Raw genomic sequence first — 26,261 nt, 5'->3', positions numbered from 1 at the left:
AGTCTCTTTACATAACGATTAATGTTATCTACCCCTGCCTTCTTTCTTTTTCTTTTTAAAGATTTTATTTATTTATTAATGAGAAAGATAGGAGGAGAGAAAGAACCAGACATCACTCTGGTACATGCGCTGCCAGGGATTGAATTTGGACCTCCTTCTTGAGAGTCCAATGCTTTATCCACTGCGCCACCTCCTTGGACCACCTCTTTCTTTTTCTTATAGGGTCAGAGAGAAGTAGGGAGAGTGGGAGAAAGAAATAAAAAAAGACTCCTGCTCTTCTCTTCTGCTTTTATTTTTCTGGGAATTTCTTTAATTAAAAAAAAATTTTTTTACTATCTTTATTTACTAGTTAGAGACAGCCAGAAATCGAGAAGGAAAGGGGTGATAGAGAGGGAGAGAGACAGACACCTACAGCCCTGCTTTACCACTTGTGAAGTTTTCCCCCTTTAGGTGGGGACCAGGGGCTTGAACCTGGGTCCTTGTACATTTTAACTTGTACACTCAACCAGGTGCGCCACGACTCGGTCCCTTTAGTATTTTTTTAATATTTGTTTTTTTTCCTTTTGTTGCCCTTTTTAAAAAATTGTTGTAATTATTATTGATGTCGTCTTTGTTGGGTAGAACAGAAAGAAATGGAGAGAGGAGAGAAAGACAGAGGGGGAGAGAAAGACAGACACCTGCAGACCTGCTTCAGTGCTTGTGAAGGGACTCCCCTGCAGCTGTGGAGCCAGGGACTCGAACCGGGATCCTTACACTGGTCCTTGCACTTTGCGCCACCTGCACTTAGCCCGCTGCACTACGGTCCGACTCCTGCTCTTTTGCTGTTAAAGCTTCCCCCATCCTTCTGGTAGGGGACGAGGGCTTAGCCTATATTCACCCTACTTCAGGAACCATGCTAGCAAAGACCATCAATCAACATGTATTTATATTTAGTAAGTATGGACTTAATTAAGTCTTCACATTTGAATAGACTTCTTGCTTTTTTTTCTGGCTCCATAAAACTTACGCTTTAGTTACTATGTATTTTGTCTTCTCCCCTTCAATCCTGTGCAAATTTAAGGAAATTTTGTCTGACTTCTTTTCATATCCCCAAACAGTAGCATTGTGCCTAAAATACACATTACATTAGGCGGCCAGTACTTGTTAAATGCATGAGTGGAGCACTCCCTGATCACTAGGGGGCAACAAAGAAATTCGGTAAGGGCGGAAATGAAAGTTTTACAACGAGGGTCAGGAGCTGTCAATGAGGTTTGAGCCCGCTGGGCCACCGTTGTACTACGACCGGAAAAATGTAACTACTTCCGGTCCCTGCTGTCCAGTAGGCCAACTTCGGGCTGCGGGAAACCAAACCAAAGGGCCTAAGTTTGTTTTTTGTTTGTTTGTTTGTTTTGTTTTTCGGTGCGTGTGTGAAGAAGTGGGTTCCGACCCAGAGCACCAAGTCTCCGATCGGCCAAGCGGCCAGCTCTGCGAGAAGAGGGAAGGTGGGTCGCCATGGAGACGCCGGCGGGGCTGGAGCGCTGGGTGCAGGATGAGCTGCACTCGGTGCTGGGGCTCAGTGAGCGGCATGTGGCCCAGTTCCTGATCGGTACCGCGCAGCGCTGCAGCTCGGCCGAAGAGTTTGTGCAGCGCCTGCGAGACACCGACACCCTGGACCTAAGCGGACCCGCCCGGGACTTCGCCCAGAGACTCTGGAACAAGGTGCCTGGAGGGCTGGAGCGGTCCCGGCGTGGGAACAGCGGGAGAAGGGGAGGGGGCCCCGGGCACTTGTCCTGGTGAGCCTGGGCCGACCATGGGGAGTTTAAGTAAGCTCATTTCACGGGTTTGGCTCGTTGTCACTTAGGTACTGTGCTAGTTGTTGGATACTTAACTCAGGAGAGATGGATGAGGCCTTAAGTGTTATAAAGTAGTGCTTTTCTTCTTGTAAAGTAGCCTGGCACCCCTAGAACTTTTCTCAAAACTTTAACACGCACATGGTCCATCCAGAACCTTAGCTAATAAATAAATGAGTCTTTTAAAAATTAATTTATATGCTTACTAATGAGAAAATACCTGAGCATCACTCCATTATATGATGGATGTCAGAACATCATGCTTGCAAGTTATTTGTGCTTTAGGTTTTTTGTTTGTTTGTTTGTTTTTTCCCCTCCAGGTTATTGCTGGGGCTCAGTGCCTGCACTACGAATCCACTGCTCCTGGAGGCCATTTTTTCCTTTTGTTGCCTTTGTTGTTTTATTGCTGCACTTATTGTTGTTATTATTAATGTTGTTGCTGTTGCATAGGACAGAAAGAATTGGAGAGAGGAGGGGAAGACGGAGAGGGGGAGAGAAAGATAGACTCCTGCAGACCTGATTCATCACTTGTGAAGCAACTCCCTGCAGGTGGGGAGCCAGGGCTCGAACCAGGATCCTAACGCCGGTCCTTGCTCTTTGCGCCACCTGCGCTTAACCCACTGTGCTACCTCTCGACTCCCCATTTCTCTCTGTTCTATCCAACAACATCAATAATAACTACAACAATAAAACAACAAGGGCAACAAAAGGGAATAAATAAATAAATATTTTTTAAAAATTGGGAGTCGGGCAGTAGCGCAGTGGGTTAAGCACACGTTAAACAAAGTGCAAGGACCTGTGTAAGAATCCCGGTTCGAGCCCCCTGCTCCCCACTTGCAGGGGAGTCGCTTCACAGGCAGTGAAACAGGTCTGCCGGTATCTATCTTTCTCTCCCCCTCTCTGTCCTCCCCTCCTCTCTCCATTTCTCTCTATCCTGTCCCAACAACAAGGACATCAATAACAACAATAACTACAATAATAAAACAAAGGCAACAAAAGGGAATAAATAAATACATTTTTAAAAATTGGGAGTCTGGCGGTAGCGCAGCAGGTTAAGTGCAGGTGGCACAAAGCACAAGGACCGGCCTAAGGATCCTGGTTCCAGCCCCCGGCTCCCCACCTGCAGGGGGGGGTCACTTCACAGGCGGTGAAGCAGGTCTGCAGGTGTCTATCTTTCTCTCCCCCTCTCTGTCTTCCCCTCTTCTCTCCATTTTTCTCTGTCCTATCCAGCAATGATGACATCAATAACTATAACAATAATAACTACAAGGGCAGCAAAAGGGAATAAATAAATAAATATTTAAATTTAAAAAAATTAAGTGTTTTTTGTTTGTTTGGTCGGCACTGGGAATTCATTCTTCCAGGTGACTTTTTTCAGATAGACAAAGAGACAAAGAGAAAGATACCACAGCACTGAAGTTTCCCTCAGTTTGGTGGGGGCTAGGCTTGAACCTGGGTCACACCCAGGGCACAGCAAGTGTGCTAAGTGAGCTATTTTGCCAGCTCTGAAGAATATATATATATATATATATATATATATATATATGTAATTTTTTTTTTTTTGCCTACACCATGAATCCACTGCTTCTGGAAGCCATTTTCCCCCCCTTTTGTTGCCCTTGTTGTTGTAGCCTTGTTGTGGTTATTGTTGTTGTTGATGTCATCGTTGTTGGATAGGACAGAGAAATGGAGAGAGGAAGGGAAGACAGAGAATGGGAGAGAAAGATAGACACCTGCAGACCTGCTTCACCACCTGTGAAGTGACTTCCCTGCAGGTGGAGCCGGGGGCTCGAACCGGGATCCTTATGCGGGTCCTTGCGCTTTGCGCCACGTGTGCTTAACCCACTGCGCTACTGCCGACCCCCTCAAGTTATATTTTTTAAATATTCTATTTACTTATCATATAGAGACAGAAATCAAGGAAAGGATAGATATATATAGAGAGACACCCACAGCACTGTCACCCTATTCATGAAGCTTCCACTTGCAGGTGGGGACCAAAGACTTGAACCTTGGGTCTGTGTGCATTGTAATATGTGCACTCTAATGGGCGTACCACCATCTGGCCTGTCTCAAGTTATTCTATTTGTGAGAAACAGGGCAGAGTAGTTAGGTTGAGATCAGGAGTTGCTCACGTTTTCTTCTCTCTCTCTCTTTTTTAAAGATTTTATTTATTTATTCATGAGAAATGATAGGAGAGAGAGAAAGAACCAGACTCACTCTGGTACATGTGTTGCCGAGGATTGAACTCAGGACCTCATGCTTGAGAGTCCAAAGCTCATCCACTGTGCTACCTGCCGGGCCTCATTGCTCACGTTTTCTTATCCTCTACTAACAGGTTCCACGGAAGGCAGTGATAGAAAAACCAGCTCGGGCAGCTGAGCGAGAGGCCCGAGCCCTGTTGGAGAAGAACCGATCTTATAGGCTATTGGAAGATAGTGAAGATAGCAGTGAGGAGACTGTGGGTAGAACTGGGAACAGTCATCAGAAGAAACATAAAAAACGGAAACACCTCAGGAAGAAACGTCTGGAGGAAGAGGACGAAGATGAAGAAGAAGTTTCTGAGAAAAGGAAGAAGATGGGGTAAGTCTAAAGTAGGGTGAGAGGATAGGGCATGTGGGTGCCAAGATGATAAGCTTTCTGGATGCCCTTATCAAACCCTCTGGGCTGGGCTGCAGGGGAAGTACACAGCAGACAGAGAAGCCAGAGTCAGAGGATGAGTGGGAGCGGAGTGAACGAGAGCGTCTTCAGGACCTGGAGGAACGTGATGCCTTTGCTGAACGGGTTCGTCAGCGGGACAAGGATCGAACTCGAAATGTCCTGGAGCGGTCAGACAAAAAGGTGCGTAAAATTCCCACGGAGACTCCTTGGTCAAATTTGATTGCAAAGATAATGGTAACTGGGAAGACATGGGGCTGCCTTTAGTGGTCTGTTCTCTGTGGGTTCTTTGGCTAGACTCAGCCTATAGCCTGAGAGTTTCTTCACTGAGAAGTTTCTTTGTGCTAGGGAACATGTGTATGATCTTATGATTCTGGAGGAGTGGGCATGGCTATGGGTTTAGGGATAGTGGGCCTCACATCCCTCTACACTTGGCTTATTTTATTTATTTATTCCCTTTTGTTGTCCTTATTTTATTCCCTTTTGTTGCTCTTGTTTTATTGCTGTAGTTATTGTTCTTGTTATTTATGTCATTGCTATTGGATAGGACAGAGAAATGGAGAGAGGAGGGAAAGACAGCGAGGAGAAGAGAAAGACAGATGCCTTCAGACCTGCTTCACCGCCTGTGAAGTGACTCCCCTGCAGGTGGGGAGCCAGGGGCTCGAACCAGGATCCTAACGCCGGTCCTTGTGCTTTGCGCCACTTGCGCTTAACCCGCTGCGCTACCGCCTGACTCCCTATTTTATTTTACTTAGTATTTGCTGAATATATATATAAAGAGAAATTGAGAGAGAAGCAGGAAATGAAGAAGTAGGATGGGGGAGGCACCTGCAACACTGCTTCACTGCTCAAAAGCTTTCCCCCTGCAGATGGGGACCAGAGGTTTGAACCCAAGTCCTTATAACATGTACACCCAACCAGGTGTGCGATAGCCCAACCCCTGGTTTCTTTGTTTTTCTTTTTCCTCCTTCATCTCCCTCTTTTCCCTCCTCCTCCCTCGTTCTCCTCCTTTCTTCTTCTCCTTCTTCATTTCTTTATTTAACCAGGGATTTATCACAGTGGTAGTACAGTAGATTTGTATACCTAAGCTCCCAGAGATCCCAGGGTTAATGTCTGTCACCACCACAAATTATGGCTGAGTAATTGTTGACTCTCTCATAAAAATAAATAAATAAATAAGCTGTTTTTCAAAAAAAAAGTCAAAGAGTGGTCCGGGAGGTGGCTCAGTGATAAGGCTTTGGACTCTTAAGCATGAGGTCCTGAGTTCGAGCCCCGGCAGCACATGTGCCAGAGTGATGTCTGGTTCTTTCTCTCTCCTCCTATCTTTCTCATTAATAACTAAATAAAGTCTTTAAAAAAACAAGTTAAAGATTTACTTTTATTGGTAAGAAAGAACCAGAACATCACTTTGGCATATAAGGTATCAAGGGCTGGAATTAGGACCTCATACTCCTAAGCCCTGTGCTCTTCTGTTACGCCACATCCCAAACTGCTACTCTTGGTTTCTTCTAGGCTTATGAAGAAGCTCAGAAGCGCCTCAAGATGGCTGAGGAAGACCGGAAAGCTATGGTGAGTCCCAGTGCGCAGGAAGTCAAGACCAAAAAATAGAAGATGGAAAGGTTACAGTGGGTAGATTCTTGCTTTAATTGAGGTGACTGCTAAGCAGGTATCTTATTATTATCTTTATTTGTATGTTTTTGATATTCAGTGACTTAAGTATTTTTTCTATGTCTTTTGGCCCTTTGATGAATGTTCTCTCCATATTCTCTCTGTACTTTTGGACGGCGTCTTTTTGTTTGTTTGTTTTTGTTGTTGTTGCTGAGTTTGGTGAGCTCTGTATATATGTTAGTTATTAACCTTTTGTCTGATGTATGGCATTGAAAAATCTCCCATTCTGTAAGGAGTCTCTCTATTCTGCCATACAGAAGCTTTTCAATTTGATGTTATCCCATTGGTTTATTTTTGGTTTTGTTTTCCCTACAACTGGACTTGAATTGTTGGAAGATGCCTTTAAAACTTAAATTAAAAAAAATTCTACCTATGTTTTTCTCTAAATATTTGATGGTTTCAGATCTAACATTCAAATCCTTGACCTTTTAGGAGTTTGCTTTTGTGGATAGTGAAATGTAGTGGTCCAGTTTCATTCTTCCACATGTTTCAACTCAATTATCCCAACGCCATTTGTTGAAGAGACTCTGCTTTCTCCCTTTCTCCATTTAGTATTTTGGGCCCCTTTGTCTACAACTAGATGTCCATAGGTGTGGGTGTTTGTTTTTAAAGATTATTTCTGAGAGAGAGAGAGAGTGTGTGTGTGTGTGTGTGTGTGTGTATACAAGTACACATGCTAGTTAGAACTAGAATTAATTCATGGAGGCTGAGCAGTTGTGCAGAGCAATAAGTGCACATGGTGCAAAGCACAAAGACTGGCCTAAGGATCCCTGTTCAAGCCCCCGGTTCCCCACCAGAGGGGAGTCCCTTCACAGGTGGTGAAGCAGGTCTGCAGGTGTCTGTCTTTCTCTCCCCCTTTCTGTCTTCCCCTCCTCTCTCCATTTCTTTCTGTCCTATCCAACAACAACAACAACAATAATAACTACAACAATAAAACAACAAGGGCAACAAAAGGAAAAAAAGAAAAAATAAACAACAAGGGCAACAAAAGGGAAAAAATAGCCTCCAGGAGCAGTGGATTTGTCGTGCAGGCACTGAGCCCCAGCAATAACCCTGGAGGCAAAAATAAATAATTCAATTATTAAAAAAAAGGGGGGGCCAGGTGTAGCGCAGCGGGTTAAGCGCATGTGGCGCAAAGCATAAGGACTGGCATAAGGATCCCGGTTCGAGCCCCTGGCTCCCTACCTGCAGAGTAGTTGCTTCACAAGTGGTGAAGCAGGTCTGCAGGTGTCTATCTTTCTCTCCTCCTCTCTGTCTTCCCCTCCTCTCTCCATTTCTCTCTGCCCTATTGAACAACAATGACAAAAATAATAATAACTACAACAATAAAACAACAAGGGAAACAAAAGGGAAAATAAGTAAATAAATATAAAAAATTTTAAAAAGAGAGGGTCAGGCCAATAGCGCAGCGGGTTAAGCACATGTGGCGCAAAGTGCAAGGACCTGCATAAGGATCCGGTTCAAGTCCCCGGCTCCCCACCTGCCGGGGAATCACTTCACAGGTGGTGAAGCAGGTCTGCAGGTGTCTTTGTTTCTCTCCCCCTGTCTGTTCCTCCTCTCTCCTTTTCTCTCTGTCCTGTCCAACAATGAATGACATCAACAACAACAACAATAACCACAACAAGGGCAACAAAGGGGGGAAAAATAGCCTCCAGGAGCAGTGGATTCATGGTTACGGCACTGAGCCTCAGCAATAACCCTGGAGGCAAAAAAAATAAAGAGTTCATTCTGTCACATGCAATGCTGGGAATCAAACATGGGACCTTATGCCAGAGAGTTCAATGCTTTATCCATTCGTCCACTATTCAAACTGCAAAAACTTTAGTAGTATTTTGCTACTGTAGTGAAGGACGCATCTACAATGCATCCAAAAAAGCCTATGTTAGGGGAGTTGGGTGGTAGCGCAGCGGGTTAAGCTCACATGGCGCAAAGCGCAAGGGTCAGCGTAAGGATCCCGGTTTGAGCCTCCCGGCTCCCCACCTGCAGGAGGTCGCTTCACAAGCAGTGAAGCAGGTCTGCAGATGTCTATCTTTCTCTCCCCCTCTGTCTTCCCCTCCTCTCTCCATTTCTCTCTGTCCTATCCAACAACAATAACAACTACAACAAGCACAACAATAAGGGTAACAAAATGGGAAAAAATAGCCTCCACGAGCAGTGGATTTGTAGTGCAGGCACCGAGCCCCAGCAATTACCCTGGAGGTAAAAAAACAGCCTATGCCTATGTCAGAAATAAACATGGAGAAAACAAGTGAAACATTGTGATGGAGAGACTGATTACAGATAGCTTCACTGATCACACCTTCCTTAGAGAAGACATCCGTTACTAACTTCCATCTCTTTGTATATAGCTTACTTTTTCCTTGCCCCAAAATCACATTCATTCAGTGAAAGAGCAGCTAATTGAAGCTAAAAAAAAAATTCCAACTGTTAGCACATCCAGTAGTTCCAGTTATTTATTTTCAGTAAGTGATATATATATATTTCTTTTTTTTTTAATAATTTTTCTTTCTTTTTTTTAATATATTTTTTTTGTAATTTTATTTATTTATCTTCCCTTTTGTTGCCCTTGTTGTCTTTTTATTGTTGTTGTAGTTGATGTCGTCGTTGTTGGAGAGGACAGAGAGAAATGGAGAGAGGAGGGGAAGACAGAGAGGAGGAGAGAAAGACAGACACCTGCAGATCTGCTTCACCACCTGTGAAGCGACTCCCCTGCAGGTGGGGAGCCGGGGCTCGAACCGGGATCCTCATGCCGGTCCTTGCGCTTAGGGCCACCTGCGCTTAACCCGCTGCGCTACCGCCAGGCTCCCTATATATATATTTCTTCCACTTTTGTTGCCCTTGTTGTTTTTTATTGTTGTAGTTATTATTATTGTTATTGATGTCGTTGTTCGATAGGATAGAGAGAAATGGAGAGAGATGGGGAAGACGGGGAGAGAAAGACCTGCTTCACCGCTTGTGAAGTGACTCCCCTGCAGGTGGGGAGCCGGGAGATCTAACTGGGATCTTTATGTGGGCCCTTATGCTTTGTGCCACCTGCGCTTAACCTGCTGCGCTGCCGCCCAACTCACACATATATATATAATTATTATTATTTTTTAACCAGAGAACTATTCATCTCTGGCTTATGGTGGTGTGGGGTATTGAAGCTAGGACTTGGGAGCCTCAGGCATGTGTCTGTTTGTATAACCATTATGCTATCTACCCTCCGCCCTATATATAGATATATATTTTTTTTTTTTCTTATAGGATTATTGCTGGGACTCAGTGCCTGTACTACAAATCCACTGCTCCTGGAGGCCATTTTTTCCCCATTTTGTTGCCCTTGTTGTCCTTATTGTTATTTTTGCCATTGATGATATTGTTGGAAAGGACAGAGAGAAATAGAGAGAGGAGGGGAAGACAGAGGGGGAGAGAAAAATAGACACCTGCACACCTGCTTCACTGCTTGTGAAGCAACCTCCCTGCAGGTGAGGAGCCAGAGGCTCTAACCTGGATCCTACCATCAGTCTTTGTGCTTTGCGCCATTTGGGCTTAATCACTACCACCTGACCCCCTCCCATATATACATTTTTTTTTCTTAAAATTGAAGTGCCTCTCTTTTTTAAAAAAATTTTTATTATATTTATTTACGCCCGTTTGTTGCCCTTGTTGTTTTTATTGTTGTTGTTATTATTGATGTCATTGTTGGATAGAACAGAGAGAAATGGAGAGAGGAGGGGAAGACAGAGAGGAGGAGAGAAAGATAGACACCTGCAGACCTGCTTCACCGCCTGTGAAGTGACTCCCCTGCAGGTGGGGAGCCAAGGGGTCGAACTGGGATCCTTACGCTGGTCCTTGCGCTTTGTGCAACGTTTGCTTAACCGGTGTGCTACCGCCTGACTCCCCATATAGATATGTTTTAAAAACCTTTATTATTTCTTAATGAGGGAGAGACAGAAAAAGACCATAGTACTACTCAGCTCTGGCATATGGTGGTACTAAGTATTGAACCTGGGACCTCAGAGCCTCAAGCATACAAGTCTTTCACATAACCATTATAGTATCTCCTCAGCATCTTTTCTCTCTCTCCCTCTCTCTCTCTCTCTCTGTGTCTCTCTCTCTCTCCTTTTCTCTCTTTATTTATTTCTTTTGTCTGGGGACTGAACATGGGATCTTTGATGCCTCAGACGTGAAAAGTCTTTTTTTTTTTAATTAAAAAAAAATATCTGGGAGTCGGGCGGTGGCGCAGTGGGTTAAGCGCACGTGGCGCAAAGCGCAGGGACCGGCGTAAGGATCCCGGTTCGAGCCCCGGGCTCCCCAACTGCAGGGGAGTCGCTTCACGGGCGGTGAAGCAGGTCTGCAGGTGTCTATCTTTCTCTCCCCTCTCTCTCTGTCTTCCCCTCCTCTCTCCATTTCTCTCTGTCCTATCCAACAACAAAGCAACGTCAACAGTGGCAATAATAACAGCAACGAGTCTGCAACAACTAGGGCAACAAAAAGGGGGGAAAATGGCCTCCAGGAGCAGTGGATTCATGGTGCAGGCACCGAGCCCAGCAATATAACCCTGGAGGAAAAAAAAATCTTTCTTTCTTTCTTTATTTGAATAGAGACAGCCAGAAATCGAGAGGGAAGGGGGTAATAGGGGGAAAGACAGAGAGGCATCTGCAGCCCTGCTTCACCACTTGTGAAGCTTTCCCCTTGCAGGTGGGGGCTGGGGGCTCAAATCCAGGTCCTTGCGCTCTGTAACTTGTGTTCAACCAGGTGTGCCACCACCCAGCCCCATGAAAGTCTTTTTGCATAGCCATTATGCTTTCTCCCCAGCCTATAATCTATGCTTCTAAAATTTTGAAATGATCGTGGCTGTGCCCCCCCCCCCCTTTTACTAAGTCTAAAATGTAAAATATTTGAATATTTCTCCTGATGTATCTATCTTGACTAAAGATAAGTGAGCTGCCCAGAAGGACCTTCCAGCTGCACCATGCTGCTACAATGTATGGGGTCAAGTGGCCTTCAAAGAGACCTGATTTTGGGCTCATCATTAATCATGTGGTACATTGTAGAGCTCAGGGGCAGGTGGAAGATGCTCGTGCCAACCTACCAGGGAATTGATAATTCTTTCTTTAAAGATTTGTATAGGGGGCTAGGCAGTAATGTGTCAGGATAAGCGCACATGGCGCAAAGCACAAGGGCCGGCGTAAGGATCCTGGTTCGAGCCCCCCGCTCCCCACCTGCAGGAGGTCGCTTCGCAAGTGGTGAAGCAGGTCTGCAGGTGTCTATCTTTCCTCTCTGTCTTCCCCTCCTCTCTTGATTTCTTCTGTCCTACCCAACAATGATGACAGCAATAAGAATAACAATAACAACGTTAAACAACAAGGACAACAAAAGGGGAAAAGATAGCCTCTAGGAGCAGTTGATTTGTAGTGCAGTCACTGAGGTGCAGTGATAACCCTGGAGATAAATAAATAAGTAACAGTAAATTTAATAAAGTTATGGGATATATATGTTATATATATAGTTATATATATATAGTAATGAGAGAAGAAAAGAGAAGGGAAGGAAGGAGGGAATGAGAGAGAGGCTGAGACTGTCCAGAGCTATATAATTCCAGCACATGTAATGCTGGGGATTTACCTCATGCCAGTAAGTCCAGCTACATTCCAGCTACAGAGTTTGTTACTATTACCTTAATTTGTGGTTAGGGAAAGGAGGTGGTGTTCCTGCATACTGAGTATTTGACTACTTTGTCCTATTTAGGTCCCAGAGTTACGGAAGAAATCCCGCAGAGAGTACCTGGCTAAGCGGGAGAGGGAGAAGCTTGAAGACCTGGAGGCTGAGCTCGCTGATGAGGAGTTCCTTTTTGGGGATGTGGAGCTGAGCCAGCATGAGCAACGGGAGCTCAAATACAAGAAGCGAGTGAGGGATCTGGCCCGAGAGTACCGAGCGGCAGGGGAACAGGAGAAGCTAGAAGCCACCAATCGCTACCACATGCCTGAGGAGACTAGAGGACAGGTGAGAGTTCCCTAGCGGGAGGGAAGACTTCAGGGCATTGGGCAGTTTCTGGTTGGTGCTTTCCCTACCTAACCTTTCACATTGGCTATGGGAGGTGGGGGCAGAGGATGGCCTCTGTCTTCACATAGCCCTTTCTCTGTAGCCAGCACGAGCTGTAGATACAGTGGAGGAGGAATCAGGTGCCCCTGGAGAAGAGCAGCGCCGCTGGGAGGAGGCCCGGCTGGGAGCAGCGTCCTTGAAATTTGGGGCCCGAGATGCTGCCTCCCAGGAACCCAAGTATCAGCTGGTGCTAGAAGAAGAAGAGACTATAGAATTTGTTCGAGCCACTCAGCTTCAGGGTGACGAGGTGAGAGGAAGAGCCTGAAACATTCTGAGGAGAGTGGGAAGTTTTCCCCGAAGTTCTCACTTTTTTCTCCTTCTTAGGAGCCATCAGCTCCACCTTCTGCAACTCAGGCCCAACAGAAAGAGTCTATCCAAGCCGTCCGCCGCAGCCTCCCAGTGTTCCCATTCCGAGAGGAGCTCTTGGCTGCTATTGCTAATCATCAGGTTCTCATCATTGAAGGAGAGACAGGCTCTGGGAAGACCACACAGATCCCACAGTATCTCTTTGAGGAGGTAAACTCATTCATACCCTCCAGGCTGATGGGGTTGCTGGGTTGCTGGCTGATGGGGTTGCTGGGAGTTTATCAGCTCCTTCTACTTGATATTTTGCATAGTCACTTATGTTTTCCTCTTTAGCTGTTTAGTCTTTCGGTTGACTTTCAAGGGTATTGAGAATAAGCACTATAGTTTTTTTTTTTTTTCCCCCAAGATTGATTTATTTACTGATGAGAGAGAGAACCAGAGCATCACTCTGGCATATTTGATGCCAGAGATCAAACTCAGGGCCTCATGCTTCTCATTTCAGCACTTTAGCCTCTGTACTACCTCCTGTACCAAAAGGCCTGTAGTTTCTGTTTTCACTTTTGCCAGTGTCCATGCCTGCTGGGCATTCAGAATGTAGATGAATGCATGGGAGGGGGTAGGGAGACAGCTTAATAGTTATGCAAAATGTTTTCATTCCTGAGGTTCTGAGGTTCCAGGTTCAATCCTCAGCATCACCATAAGCCAGAGCTGAGCAGTGCTCTGGTCTTTCACATTAAAATAAAATAAATTTTGGGCAGGGGTAGGTAGCATAATGGTTATGCAAAGAGACTCTCATGCCTGAGGCTCCCAAGTCCCAGCTTCAATGCCCTGCACCACCATAAGCTAGAGCTGAGCAGTGTTCTTGTAAAAAAAAAAAAAAAAAAAAAAGAAAGAAAGAAAGAAAGAATAAAGTTAAAAAAAAATAGATGAATGCGTGGTAGAGTGTGTGAACATGGAACTCCTCACCAACTTAGCCCCTACTCTCTTCTGAAAGACAAAGGACAGGAAGTTGAAGGACTCATTTGTTTTCTTGCTGCTTTTTTTTTTTTCCTTTCTTTCTTTCTTTTTTTTTTTTAGATTTTATTTATTTATGGAGAATATAGGCAGAGAAAGAATCAGACACCACTCTGGTACATATGCTGCTGGGGACTGAACTTGAGACCTCATACTTGAGAGTCCAATGCTTTATCCACTATACCCCCTCCCAGACCACTTTTTCTTGTTACTTTATCTTCCTTTGTTCCCTGTTGCTTCTGGATCTATTCCAGCTATTGTGTTTTTCCCAGCTTAAATCTGGTCGGACCCTGAACTTGATTGCCTAAAGGACCAGCACTGCCAGGGCTGGGTAAGGAGGTGCTTGAAGATCTCTTTACGTCTACCCTCCTTCCATTTGCCCTTCTTATCTAGGTTTCAACTTCTCTATGTTTCCTCCTCTGCCTCTGTTCATCCCTGCACTACAGCTTCTTTTTCCTGAACTCTCCTGGGCCCCAAGGATCATGTTTAATAAAGGAAAACCTCTTTTTCCTTGTTATCCAGGGTTACACAAAGAATGGTATGAAGATTGCCTGTACCCAACCCAGGAGAGTGGCAGCCATGAGTGTGGCTGCCCGAGTCGCCCGAGAGATGGGTGTAAAACTTGGGAATGAGGTGAGATCTCTGGGGTCTGAGAGTGAGCAGGAACCCCTTAGCATCTGAGACTCAGCCCACATTGCCCTCTGGACTTCGTGCCATTGGTCCAAGCTTGTGTCCCCAAGTCTTGAACTCCTTACAGGGGGCAGCAGCCCACTCTCAGTCACCAAAGATCCCTTTGACAGGTTGGCTATAGCATCCGCTTTGAGGACTGTACATCAGAGAGAACTGTCCTCCGATACATGACAGATGGCATGCTTCTCCGGGAGTTCCTGTCTGAACCTGATCTTGCCAGCTACAGGTGCGCAAAAGCTGTGTCTCCTGTGAAGAGCTGCCTGCCTTCTTACCCCCACCCATAGTCTGTTGTCTCTGTTCCCTCAGTATCTCCTTGTGTCGGCTTTAATCTCTGTCAATCTGACGATTGTTTTCTGGTCCATTAAGCAATTCTTTTATTTATTTATTTACTTACTTACTTACTTATTTTTTATTAACTGCACCACCTCCCAGACCTCTATTTACTTATTTTTTTCAGAGTACCTTTCAGCTCTGGCTGATGGTGGTGTGGTGGATTGAACCTGGGACTTGGGAGCCTCAGGCATGAGAGTCTCTTTGCATAATCATTATGCTAGTCACCCCCAACCTATTTATTTATATATATATTTTTTACAGGAGCACTGTTCAGCTCTGGCTTATGGTGATGTGGGGAGATTGCACTTGGGACCTGGGAACCTCAGGCTTGAGAGTCCGTTTGTATAACCATTATGCTTCCTCCCCAGCCCTGGGATCAAACTTGTTTTATGTAACCCCAGAGACAAATAGAATCCATGAGGAGATTAAAGGAGTAGATTTCAGCTCAACACCAAGAACCATACATACCATTGATGGAGACTGCAGTCATGACTTTCCTGACAACCCAATAACTTAGCTGGTAGAGTGAATGAAGCCTGATGCTTACAGTTCATGCACCATAGTAGTGCCTATTTATTTGTTTGTTTGTTTGTTTCAGAGTTGGGGCTTCACATATACACTATTTCACTGCACTGGGCCACTTTTTCATCCAGATAGAGAGCCAGAGACACCACAGCACTGGTGCTTTCTCTCTACGTGGTACCAGGGCTTAAACCTGGGCTATGTACATGGTAGGGCATGTGCCCTACCCAGTAAGTGTGCTCTCTCTCTTGCCCTGAGTAGTGATCTTATTTCTCTCTCCCTCTCCCTCTTTTTTTTTTTTTTTTTTTAGTATTTTATTTATTTTACTTTTTTGTTGCCCTTGTTTTTATTATTGTTGTGGTTATTATTATTGTTGTGGTTATTGATGTTGTTGTTGCCAGATAGGACAGAGAGAGATGGAGAAAGGCGGGGAAGACAGAGAGGGGGAGAGAAAGATAGATACCTGCAGACCTCCTTCACCATTTGTGAAGTGATCCCCCTGCAGGACTTACACCAGTCCTGGAGTTTCGCGCCATGTACGCTTAACCCACTGTGCTACAGCCTGACCCCCTCCCTCTCCCTCTACCCCCTCCCTCTCCCTCTACCCCCTCCCTCTCTCTCTTTTTGTCTCTATTGCTCTCTCTTTGCCACCAAGGTTATTCTTGGGGCTCATAATCTGTATGACAACTCCACCATTCCTGGCAAGTGGTTTTTTTTTGTTTGTTTGTTTTTTGATAGAAGGTGAGAAAGAAAGAATTAGGGGGGAAAGACAGGAGAGAAACCTGCAGCACCACTCTGTGAAGCTTCCTCTCCCCCCCCCCCACAGGTGGGGACCATTGACTTGAAGCCCGCTTCTCACATGCATGGTGATGGGTGCATTCTACCCACGGTACCACCACCTGGCCCCCTTGTTTCTCTTTTTTTTTTTTTTTGAAGATTTTTTTTTAAAAGATTTTTTAATTTATTTATGAGAAAGATAGGAGGAGAGAGAAAGAACCAGACATCACTCTGGCACATGTGCTGCCGGGGATCAAACTTGGGACCTCATGCTTGAGAGTCCAAAGCTTTACCACTGCACCACCTCCCGGACCACTCTTTCTTATGTAAAACTCTATTTCATATGAAACAAATAAAAGTCCATCTTTAAACAAATATTCTTCTGCCTCCTTATTAAGAGCAGCTGCTAATTCTATTTTACTCATTTCTTTTTTTTTTTTTTTACTATTTTTTATTTTTATTTATTTATTCCCTTTTGTTGCCCTTGTTGTTTTATTGTTGTAGTTATTATTGTTGTTGTCGTTGTTGGATAGGACAGAGAGAAATGGAGAGAGGAGGGGAAGACAGAGAGGAGGAGAGAAAGATAGACACCTGTAAACCTGCTTCACCACCTGTGAAGCGACTCCCCTGCAGGTGGGCAGGTGGGGAGCCAGGGGCTCGAACCGGGATCCTTACACCGGTCCTTGTGCTTGGCATGGCCATGTGTGCTTAACCCGCTGCACTACCGCCCGACCCCCCCCTTTTTTTTTTAAAAGATTTTATTTAGTTATTAATGAGAAAGATAGGAGGAGAGAGAGAAAGAACCAGACATCCCTTTGGTATATGTCTGTTGGGGATTGAACTGGAGACCTTCAGCTTGAGATTCCAATGCTTTATGCACTACGCCATCTCCTGGACCACCTCTTAAAGTCTTTGTTTCCATCCAGCCAGCCCTAGTGTCCACTCTGAATTGCAAACTCTCCTGGTTAATGCTCCTGCTTTCTTCCCTAGTGTGGTGATGGTGGATGAGGCTCATGAACGGACGCTGCACACGGACATTCTCTTTGGGTTGATCAAAGATGTTGCTCGATTCCGACCTGAGCTCAAGGTCCTGGTAGCTTCAGCCACCTTGGACACTGCTCGCTTTTCCACCTTCTTTGATGATGCCCCTGTCTTCCGAATTCCTGGGCGCAGGTTTCCAGTTGACATCTTCTATACCAAGGTGCCCCTCGTAGGGTGAATGGGCTTCATTCTGAGATAGCGAAGTAGGGCCTTGTAGGGTTGTCCCACAGGGATTGACAGGTGGAGTGAAGGGCACAGAGGGGAACTAGGAGACAGTTCGTTGCCGTTGGAGGAGGATGGTTTACCTCGGCAGGTGACCTTCCTGTGACTTCCGCTCTTTCTCCCCAGGCTCCAGAAGCTGATTACTTGGAAGCCTGTGTAGTGTCTGTTCTGCAGATCCATGTGACCCAGCGCCCTGGGGATATTCTAGTGTTCCTGACTGGACAGGTATGTTACACAGGAATGATGTGTGTGTGTCCCAAGGGAAGACAAGAGTTGGGAGGCTGGAGAGCTAGCATAATGGTTACGCAGAAAGCCTTTCATGCCTGAGGCTCCAAAGGACCCAGGTTCAATCCCTAGCACCACCATAAGCCAGAGTTGAGCAGTGATTTGGTAATTGAATTATAAATAAGTAAGAGCGAGTTGGCACGGTAGCCTTTGGTAACTCTGAAACACCTGCTGTTCTCCCCACCCCACATCTAGGAGGAGATTGAGGCTGCCTGTGAGATGCTTCAGGATCGCTGCCGCCGTCTTGGCTCGAAAATTCCAGAACTCCTGGTGCTTCCTATTTATGCCAACCTACCTTCCGACATGCAGGCTCGTATCTTCCAGCCTACACCTCCTGGGGCTCGGAAAGTAAGTTGGAGAAACCCACATTCCTTGACCCTGTGCTGAGGAGCAAGTATGTGTCTGTCCTCTGCCAGGTGTGTCCTGGACACTGTTTAGCTAACCCATGCCTCCAAGACCGGAGACAGGTAACTGTAGCATGACCTGGGATGTAATTATATGTACAAAGATTCAGGGAAGGGAAGCCTTTAGAGTACCAGAAGGGCAGACTTAATCTATACCTTTAAGAAAAATGGTGGGGGATTAGGTGTGTTTGGGGGTCAGAGTATAATCTCAGAGGCTTAATAGAAGGTTCCTCTAGTGAAATAGGCCAAGAGCAACTTTTGACTGAGAATCAGAGAGGGTTTTCGATGGCAGGTAAAATAGTTTGGGCTTTATGTAGTTGAGTGATAATTTAAAAAAATTTAAGTACTCTGGGGTGGGTGGGTGGGGAGAATACAGGTCCATGAAGGATGATAGATAACATAGTGGGGGTTGTATTGTTAAATGGGAAACTGGGGAATATTATACATGTACAAACTATTGTATTTACTGTTGAATGTAAAACATTAATTCCCCAATAAAGAAATAAATTTTTTAAAAAAAGTGGCACCTCTAGTTGTACACGTTACCATGCACAGGGACCCAGGTTCAAGCCTCCAGTCCCTACCTGCAGGGGGAAGCTTCATGAGCAGTGAAGCAGTGCTGCAGTTGTCTTTCTCTATATTTATATCCACCTTCCTTCTTGCTTTCTCTCTTCAATATATATATTGCCACCAGGGTTATCACGAGGGGTTTGGTAACTGTACAACATATTCACTGCTCCTGGGGCCCTTTTTCCTTTAATTTAAAAAAAAAAAATTTAATATTTATTTATTTTCCCTTTTGTTTCCCTTGTTCTTTTAATGTTGTTGTTATTGATGTCACTGTTGTTGGATAGGACAGAGAGAAATGGAAAGACGAGGGGAAGACAGAGAGGGGGAGAGAAAGATAGACACCTGCAGACCTGCTTCACTGCATGTGAAGTGACTCCCCTACAGGTGGAGAGCTGAGGGCTCAGACCTGGATCTTTATACCGATCCTTGGGCTTTGCGCCACCTGCGCTTTACCCTCTGCACTACCTCCCGACTCCCGTCTTATTTATTTTTAATTTTTATTTATTTTAATTATTTATTTTGCCTCCAGGGTTATCGCTGGGGCTCAGTGCCTACACTGCGAATCCACTGCTCCTGGAGGCTGTTTTTCTTTCCTCTTTTGTTGCCCTTGTTGTTTTATATTTTGTCTTATTTTAATTTAACTTGATAGGACGAATAGATATTAAAAGAAGAGGGTGAGACAGAGAGAGAGAGAGAGAGACACCTGTGTCCCTGCTTCACCACTCATGAAACTGTCCCCCTGCAGTTTGGGAGTCAGGGCTCAAACCTAGACTCTCAAGCATGTTAATGTGTGCACTTAACCACTGCCCATCGCCCCAAAAAAATTGTTTTAAGTGACACGTTGGCTAGAGTAGTAGCCTTATAGATCCCAAGTTTGATCCCTAGCATGACATGATACTCTGTTTTGCTCTAGTTAATAAATAGATATTTCTTTTTATATATATATAGATAGATAAAGATAGAACTTTTTGAAAATTGCTACCAGTGTCATTACTTCATTGCCTGCACAATGAAGCCATTGCTTCCAGCAGCCATATTTTCTTTCTTTCATTCTTCCTTTCTTTTTTCCTTTATTATTATGTCTTTTCCCTTTTGTTGCCCTTGTTATTTTATTGTTGTTGTAGTTATTATTGTTGTTGTTGTTGGATAGGACAGAGAGAAATGGAGAGAGTTGGGGGAGACAGAGAGGGGGACGGATAGACACCTGTAGACCTGCCTCACCACTTGTGAAGCAAACCCCCCCCCCCCCGCAGGTGGGGAGCTGGGGGCTCAAACTGGGATCCTTACGTGGGTCCTTGCGCTTCGTGCCACGTGTGCTTAACCTACTATGCTACCACCCAACCCCCCTCATTCTTCCTTTCTCTTAATTTCTTTCTCATTTTTACGAGAGCATTGCTAAGCTCTGGCTTATGGTGGTATGGGGGACTCTGGAGCCTCAGGCATGAGAGTCTCTTTGCATAACCATTATGCTATTTACCCCACCTTTTTTTTTAATATTTACTTATTTTCCTTTTTATTTATTTACTTTTTAAAATTTATTTTAATTTATTTTTTTATTAATGAGAGGGATAGAAGGAGAGAGAGGAAGAACCAGGCATCATTCTGGTACATGTGCTGCCAGGGATTGAACTTGGGACCTCATAGCTTGAGAGTCCAACACTTTATCCACTGTGCCACCTCCTGGACCACTATTTTCCCTTTTGTTGCCCTTGTTTTTTATTGTTGTTGTAGTTCTTATTGTTGTTATTGATGTCGTCATTGTTAGGACAGAGAGAAATGTAGAGAAGACGGGAAGACAGGGGGAGAGAAAGATAGACACCTGCAGACCTGCTTCACTACCTGTGAAGCGACTCCCCTGCAGGTGGGGAGCCGGGGGCTCGAACCGGGATCCTTACTCTGGTCCTTGTGCTTTGTGTCACGTGTGCTTAACCCGCTGCGCTACTGCCCGACTCCCAAGCCAGCTATTATTATAGAGGAAAGGGATACAATAGTGAACAAAACAAGAGTCCTTATCCTCACAGAGCTTAATGAACATAAATACATAATGTCAGTTTGTGACAGCTGCTTGAAAAGATACAGTGCAGCAAGGAATGGTAGAGACTGACTGAGATTGTGGGGATGAGTAATGATAGGAAGGGATTGTTCTTGGGATGTAAGAAAGGCATTTTTTGATTTTGTTTTTTTCCTCTAATAAGATGAAAGTAAAATTGACCCAAACTATGTGCAAGAGGGAACCCAGCTGATGTCTGGGAGGATGGTGTGCTGAACTGAGGGAGCCCCTCCTAACAGAGGCTCCAGGAGAGATGTGTACTTGGATTGCCCAGTGAGCTGGTGCCTGTAGGAGTAAGATATGCTAGGACAGAGAAATTGAGAGGATTGGGGAAGAAAGGTAAGAGAGAGAGAGAGAGATAACTGCAGCACTGCTTCATTACTAGGTAAGTGAAGCTTCTGGGTGACCCTGTAACTTCTCACTCAGGTGGTTGTGGCAACAAATATTGCTGAGACATCCCTCACCATCGAGGGCATCATCTATGTGCTGGACCCAGGATTTTGCAAGCAGAAGAGCTATAACCCCCGCACAGGCATGGAATCCCTCACCGTTACACCCTGCAGCAAGGTCAGCCTGGACTCCCACAGGGTTTCCTGTGGGAAAAGGGAGTGGAGTTGGCTCCCTGGAAAGTAGAGCCCAAGTCTAAGGGACTTCCTAGTGCATGAGATAAACAGTCTACAATTTCCCAGATTTCTTGCATAAATACTGTCTTTCTCTTTTCTCTCACCCAATTATCAGCTAGCCTGCCATATTCTTTTCTTTCTAGGCTTCTGCTAACCAGCGAGCTGGTCGGGCAGGCCGGGTCGCCGCAGGGAAATGCTTCCGTCTGTATACTGCCTGGGCTTACCAGCACGAGCTAGAGGAAACCACCGTGCCTGAGATCCAGAGGACCAGCCTGGGCAATGTAGTGCTGCTGCTCAAGAGCTTAGGTAACTGGGGTGCCCTCTTGCAACTGTGATGCTGACGGGAGGGAGATGGGGCTGGAATTCCTGGTCCTTGTGAAGGGACTCTGCTCTATCTCTTCACATCTTTCCTCAGGAATTCATGACTTAATGCACTTTGATTTCCTGGACCCTCCACCATACGAGACCCTGCTGCTGGCTTTGGAGCAGTTGTATGCCTTGGGAGCCCTCAACCACCTTGGGGAGCTCACCACCGTGAGTTGGAAAGGCAGCATGAAGTTGGGCTGGACACAGGGATCAGGGTGATACCTCAACTGATGAGGGGAGGACAGGTCTTAACTCTCTTGTCTTTTCTTTCTTTAGTCTGGTCGAAAGATGGCAGAACTGCCGGTAGACCCCATGCTATCTAAAATGATCTTGGCCTCTGAGAAGTAAGTCCTCCACTCTGACTGGCCATACCATGTCTCCTTTTGTTATCTTTCTCTTTTTTTCTCTTTAATATTTTATTTATTTTTAATGAAAGAGAGATACGGAAAGAAAGATACAGAGAGGGAGTCAGGCGGTGGCTCAGCGGGTTAAGCGCATGTGGTGCAAAGCACAGGGTCCGGCAGAAGGATCCCAGTTCGAGCCCCCGGCTCCCCACCTGCGGGGAGGTCGCTTCACAGGCAGTGAAGCAGGTCTGCAGGTGTCTGTCTTTCTCTCCCCCTCTCTGTCTTCCCCTCCTGTCTCCATTTCTCTCTGTCCTATCCAGCAACGACGACATCAATGATGGCCACAACAACAAAACAACAAGGACAACAAAAGGGAATAAATAAATAAATATAATAAAAAAAAAAAAAAAAGAAAGATACAGAGAGAGAGAAACAAGAGCACTGCTCAGCTCTGGCTTATTAAATCTGAGTTTTCTTTTTTTGTATATATTTATTTATTTGTTCCCTTTTGTTGCCCTTGTTGTAGTTATTATTATTAGTAGTAGTAGTATTTTTACCAGAGCACTGCTCAGCTCTGGCTTTTGGTGGTGTGGGGGATTGAACCTGGGGCTTTGGAGCCTCAGGCATGAGAGTCTCTGCATAACCATTATGCTATCTACCCTCCACCCTGTTGTAGCTATCATTATTGTTATTGATGTCATTGTTGTTGGATAGTACAGAGAGAAATGGAGAGAGGAAGCACCGGTCCTTGTGCTTTCACAAGTGAAGCAGGTCTTCAGGTGTCTTATCTTTCTCTCCCCATTTCTCTCTGTACTATCCAACAACGACGGCATCATTAATAACTACAATAATGAAACAAGGGCAACAAAAGGGAATATACGACGGCATCATTAATAACTACAATAATGAAACAAGGGCAACAAAAGGGAATAAATATTTTTTTTAAAAAAAAGCAACCCAGGGAGTCAGCTCAACAGTGGTATCACACATGCACAAAACCTTGGGTTCATCCCCTTGTACTGGGGTGGGGGAAGGGAGGGAAAAAATTGTGTGGAGCTGAGATAATTTGCACCTGCACACAACCTAGGTTCACGCCCCTGACATACCACACGGGGGCACTATTGCATTTGGGGAAATGACAGCGCTTTGGTGTCTCTCCATTTCTATCTAAAAGTCAGTATGGGGGAGTTGGGTGGTAGCGCAGCATGTTAAGCGCACGTGGTGCAAACTGCAAGGACTGGTGTGAGGATCCCTGTTCGAGCCCCCGGCTTCCCACCTGCAGGGGAGTCCCTTCACAGGTGGTGAAGCAGGTCTGTAGGTGTCTGTCTTTCCCTCCCTCTCTCTGTCTTCCCGTCCTCTCTCCATTTCTCTCTGTCCTTTCCAACAATGACAACAATAATAACTACAACAATAAACAACTAGGGCAACAAAAGGGAATAAATAAATTGTTTTAAAAAATACCAAAAAAAAGTCAGTATGGTTGCTGTTCACTATAAACCATTAATCCCCCCCATAAAGAAATAAATGTAGATGATGAATGACATAGTGGGGGTTGTATTGTTAAATGGGAATCTGGGGAATGTTATGCATGTACAAACTATTGTATTTACTGTTGAATGTAAAACATTAATTCCCCAGTAAAGAAATAAATTATTTAAAAAAAAAAAAGAAAGAAAGAAATGTAGAGTGGAGGGTAAATAGCATAATGCTTATGCAAACAGAGGCACATGCCTGAGGCTCAAAAGTCTCAGGTTCAATCCCCCACACCAACATAAACCAGAGCTGAACAGTGCTCTGGTTAAAAAAAAAGGGGGGGGGGGAGTCAGGTGGTAGCGAGATCCCGGTTCGAGCCCCCAGCTCCCCACCTGCAGGGGAGTCGCTTCACAGGCGGTGAAGCAGGTCTGCAGGTGTCTATCTTTCTCTCCTCCTCTCTGTCTTCCCCTCCTCTCTCTATTTCTCTCTGTCCTAGCCAACAACGATGACAGCAATACTAACTACAACAATAAAACAACAAGGGCAACAAAAGGGAATAAATAAATATTTTATATACATATTGTAAAAACAAAAAAGTCAGCATGGGGTTGGGGTAGATAGCATAATGGTTATGCGGAGAGACTCTCATGAGAGTCCTATGTTCTATCCCAAGCACCACCACAAGCTAGAAGTGAGCAGTGCTCTGGAGAAAAGTCAGTGTGTGTGTTTGTGTGAGTGTGTGTGTGTGTGTGTGTGTGTGTGTTGGGGGGAGAGCAGTGAAGGATGGCAGGACACTCAGCCTGAGTTAAGAAAAATGTTGACGTGGAATGGTGATACCCTGGCAATGACCAAAAAAAAAAAAAAATAGCCAATCTGACTTTGTAGCCATAATTTTATTAAATTTTTTTACCAGAGCACTGATCAGCTCTGGTTTATGGTGATGTGGGGGATTGAACCTGAGACTTCAGAGCCTCAGACATTAGAGTCTATTCACATAACCATAATTTTAGCCAGCAGTCTCTACATGAGGACACAACCAACATACAACAATCTCTTACTTCTACCATGTGTTTGTTTATTTATTTATTTTGATAGGACAGAAATTGAGAAGGGGAGACAGAAAGAAGAGAAATAGAGAAATACCAGCAGTACTCCTTCACTGCCTCTTAAATTTCCTCCTGCAATTGGGGATGGGGGGAGGGTTTGACCCATGGTCCTTGTGGTTGGTAATATGTACACTCAACCAATTTGCCACCATCCAGCCCGGTATCTTTCTTTGAACTCTGTGTTTCCTTCCTGCCCAGGTACAGCTGTTCTGAGGAGATCCTGACAGTAGCTGCCATGCTCTCTGTCAACAACTCAATCTTCTACAGACCAAAGGACAAGGTCGTCCATGCTGACAATGCCCGTGTCAACTTTTTCCTCCCTGGTGGGGATCACCTGGTTCTGCTAAACGTTTATACACAGGTCACTGGGTTTGGATGAGTGGGAATGAGGATGGGTTGTCACTCTGGTTCTTCTGTATGCTTACCTCTTCTCTGTTTTTAACCCTCTACTTAGTGGGCTGAAAGTGGTTACTCTTCCCAGTGGTGTTATGAAAATTTTGTGCAGTTCAGATCCATGCGCCGAGCCCGGGATGTGCGTGAACAGCTGGAGGGGCTCTTGGAACGTGTGGAAGTTGGTCTTAGCTCCTGCCAGGGGGACTACATTCGTGTACGGAAGGTCAGTATTTCTTTGATCTTCTGCTGTCCACCCAGTATTTCTCAAGGAGCAAGCTCCTTTGGGGGCCTATGACAATCAAATATGCCCTCCTGATGCTTTCTTTCCCAGACCCTGCTCCCTATGGGTTCTTCAAGTCCTGAACTAAAATGCTAGTAGTCATCCCAAATGTCTTGCTCTCCCAATTTACAGTCTCTCCTACCTTTTCCTTAGGCCATCACTGCTGGTTACTTTTACCATACAGCCCGCCTGACTCGTAGTGGCTATCGCACAGTCAAACAGCAGCAGACTGTGTTCATCCATCCCAACTCCTCTCTCTTTGAGGAACAGCCACGCTGGCTGCTCTACCATGAACTTGTCTTGACCACCAAGGAGTTCATGAGACAGGTGAGGGGTCTGTTCCTCCTCACAGAGGTCATATGGGGAAGTGGTATTCTGGCAAGCTAAAAATCTAGATCCAGGTGTCTAGGACTAGCTGAGTAACAGGAAAAAAACATTGGTTTAGGGTAAGGTAAGATAGTCATCCTAACGGCTATCTTGACATCTATTAAGATCTGAGAATTGTGTACTCAGTATTCCAATGCCTATTACCTCAATATTTGAGGGAGCTAAGAGCAATAATGACAAACAAACTTGATGTCCTGGTTGTAGAGATGACTTACTTGGAATATATCCTTGAAGTCAAAGGGGGAAACTTTTTGTTTTAACCACATACCCCTTAGAATCTAGCTTAGGGGGGAGTTGGCGGTAGCGCAGCAGGTTAAGCACACATGGCGCAAAGCGCAAGGACCAACGTAAGAATCCTGGTTCGAGCCCCCGACTCCCCACCTGCAGGGGAGTCACTTCACAAGCAGTGAAGCAGGTCTTCAGGTATCTATGTTTCTCCCCTCCTCTCTCCATTTCTCTCTGTCCTATCCAACAACGACAATATCAATAAAATAACAAGGGCGACAAAAGGGAATATATATATAAAAAAGAAAGGAGGAATCTAGGTTAGAAAGAAACCTATTTAATCTTTTCCCTCTCCTTCTAGGTATTGGAGATTGAGAGCAGTTGGCTTCTAGAGGTAGCTCCCCACTACTATAAGGCCAAGGAGCTAGAAGATCCCCATGCTAAGAAAATGCCAAAGAAAATAGGCAAGACACGAGAAGAACTAGGCTAATGAGGTAAAGACATAAGCAGAACCAACACCAGTTCTTTTTTTTTTCTTCTGTACAATATTTATTATATATTAATAAAAATATTTTTGGAATAAATCTTGTGGGAACTTTACAGATAGA

General features: G+C 45.0%; 1 protein-coding gene across 2 annotated transcripts; it reads left to right on the top strand.

Moving 5' to 3' along the window:
* Nucleotides 1–1,310: 1,310 nt before the first annotated feature.
* On the top strand, nucleotides 1,311–26,252 carry DHX16 (DEAH-box helicase 16). Of its 2 annotated transcripts, XM_060189387.1 has the most exons (20): nucleotides 1,311–1,698; nucleotides 4,168–4,412; nucleotides 4,508–4,670; nucleotides 6,000–6,056; nucleotides 11,889–12,143; nucleotides 12,286–12,489; nucleotides 12,567–12,758; nucleotides 14,085–14,195; nucleotides 14,363–14,478; nucleotides 16,875–17,085; nucleotides 17,274–17,372; nucleotides 17,628–17,780; nucleotides 20,883–21,023; nucleotides 21,223–21,385; nucleotides 21,495–21,613; nucleotides 21,722–21,789; nucleotides 24,567–24,729; nucleotides 24,823–24,984; nucleotides 25,195–25,368; nucleotides 26,015–26,252. In XM_060189387.1, the coding sequence occupies exons 1-20, from the start codon at nucleotides 1,492–1,494 to the stop codon at nucleotides 26,141–26,143; spliced, it is 3,132 nt and encodes a 1,043-aa protein (XP_060045370.1). In that variant the 5' UTR covers nucleotides 1,311–1,491; the 3' UTR covers nucleotides 26,144–26,252. The 2 variants fall into 2 exon arrangements, with proteins under 2 accessions (XP_060045370.1, XP_060045371.1); XM_060189388.1 differs by lacking the exons at nucleotides 21,722–21,789; nucleotides 24,823–24,984; nucleotides 25,195–25,368; nucleotides 26,015–26,252 and having other exon boundaries at nucleotides 24,567–24,717.
* Nucleotides 26,253–26,261: the final 9 nt, after the last annotated feature.

Source organism: Erinaceus europaeus, chromosome 4, assembly GCF_950295315.1.
Source record: "Erinaceus europaeus chromosome 4, mEriEur2.1, whole genome shotgun sequence".
Classification (NCBI taxonomy): domain Eukaryota; kingdom Metazoa; phylum Chordata; class Mammalia; order Eulipotyphla; family Erinaceidae; genus Erinaceus; species Erinaceus europaeus.
The sequence above is the reverse complement of the archived record's forward strand: the minus strand, read 5'-3'. Positions and strand labels throughout refer to the sequence as shown.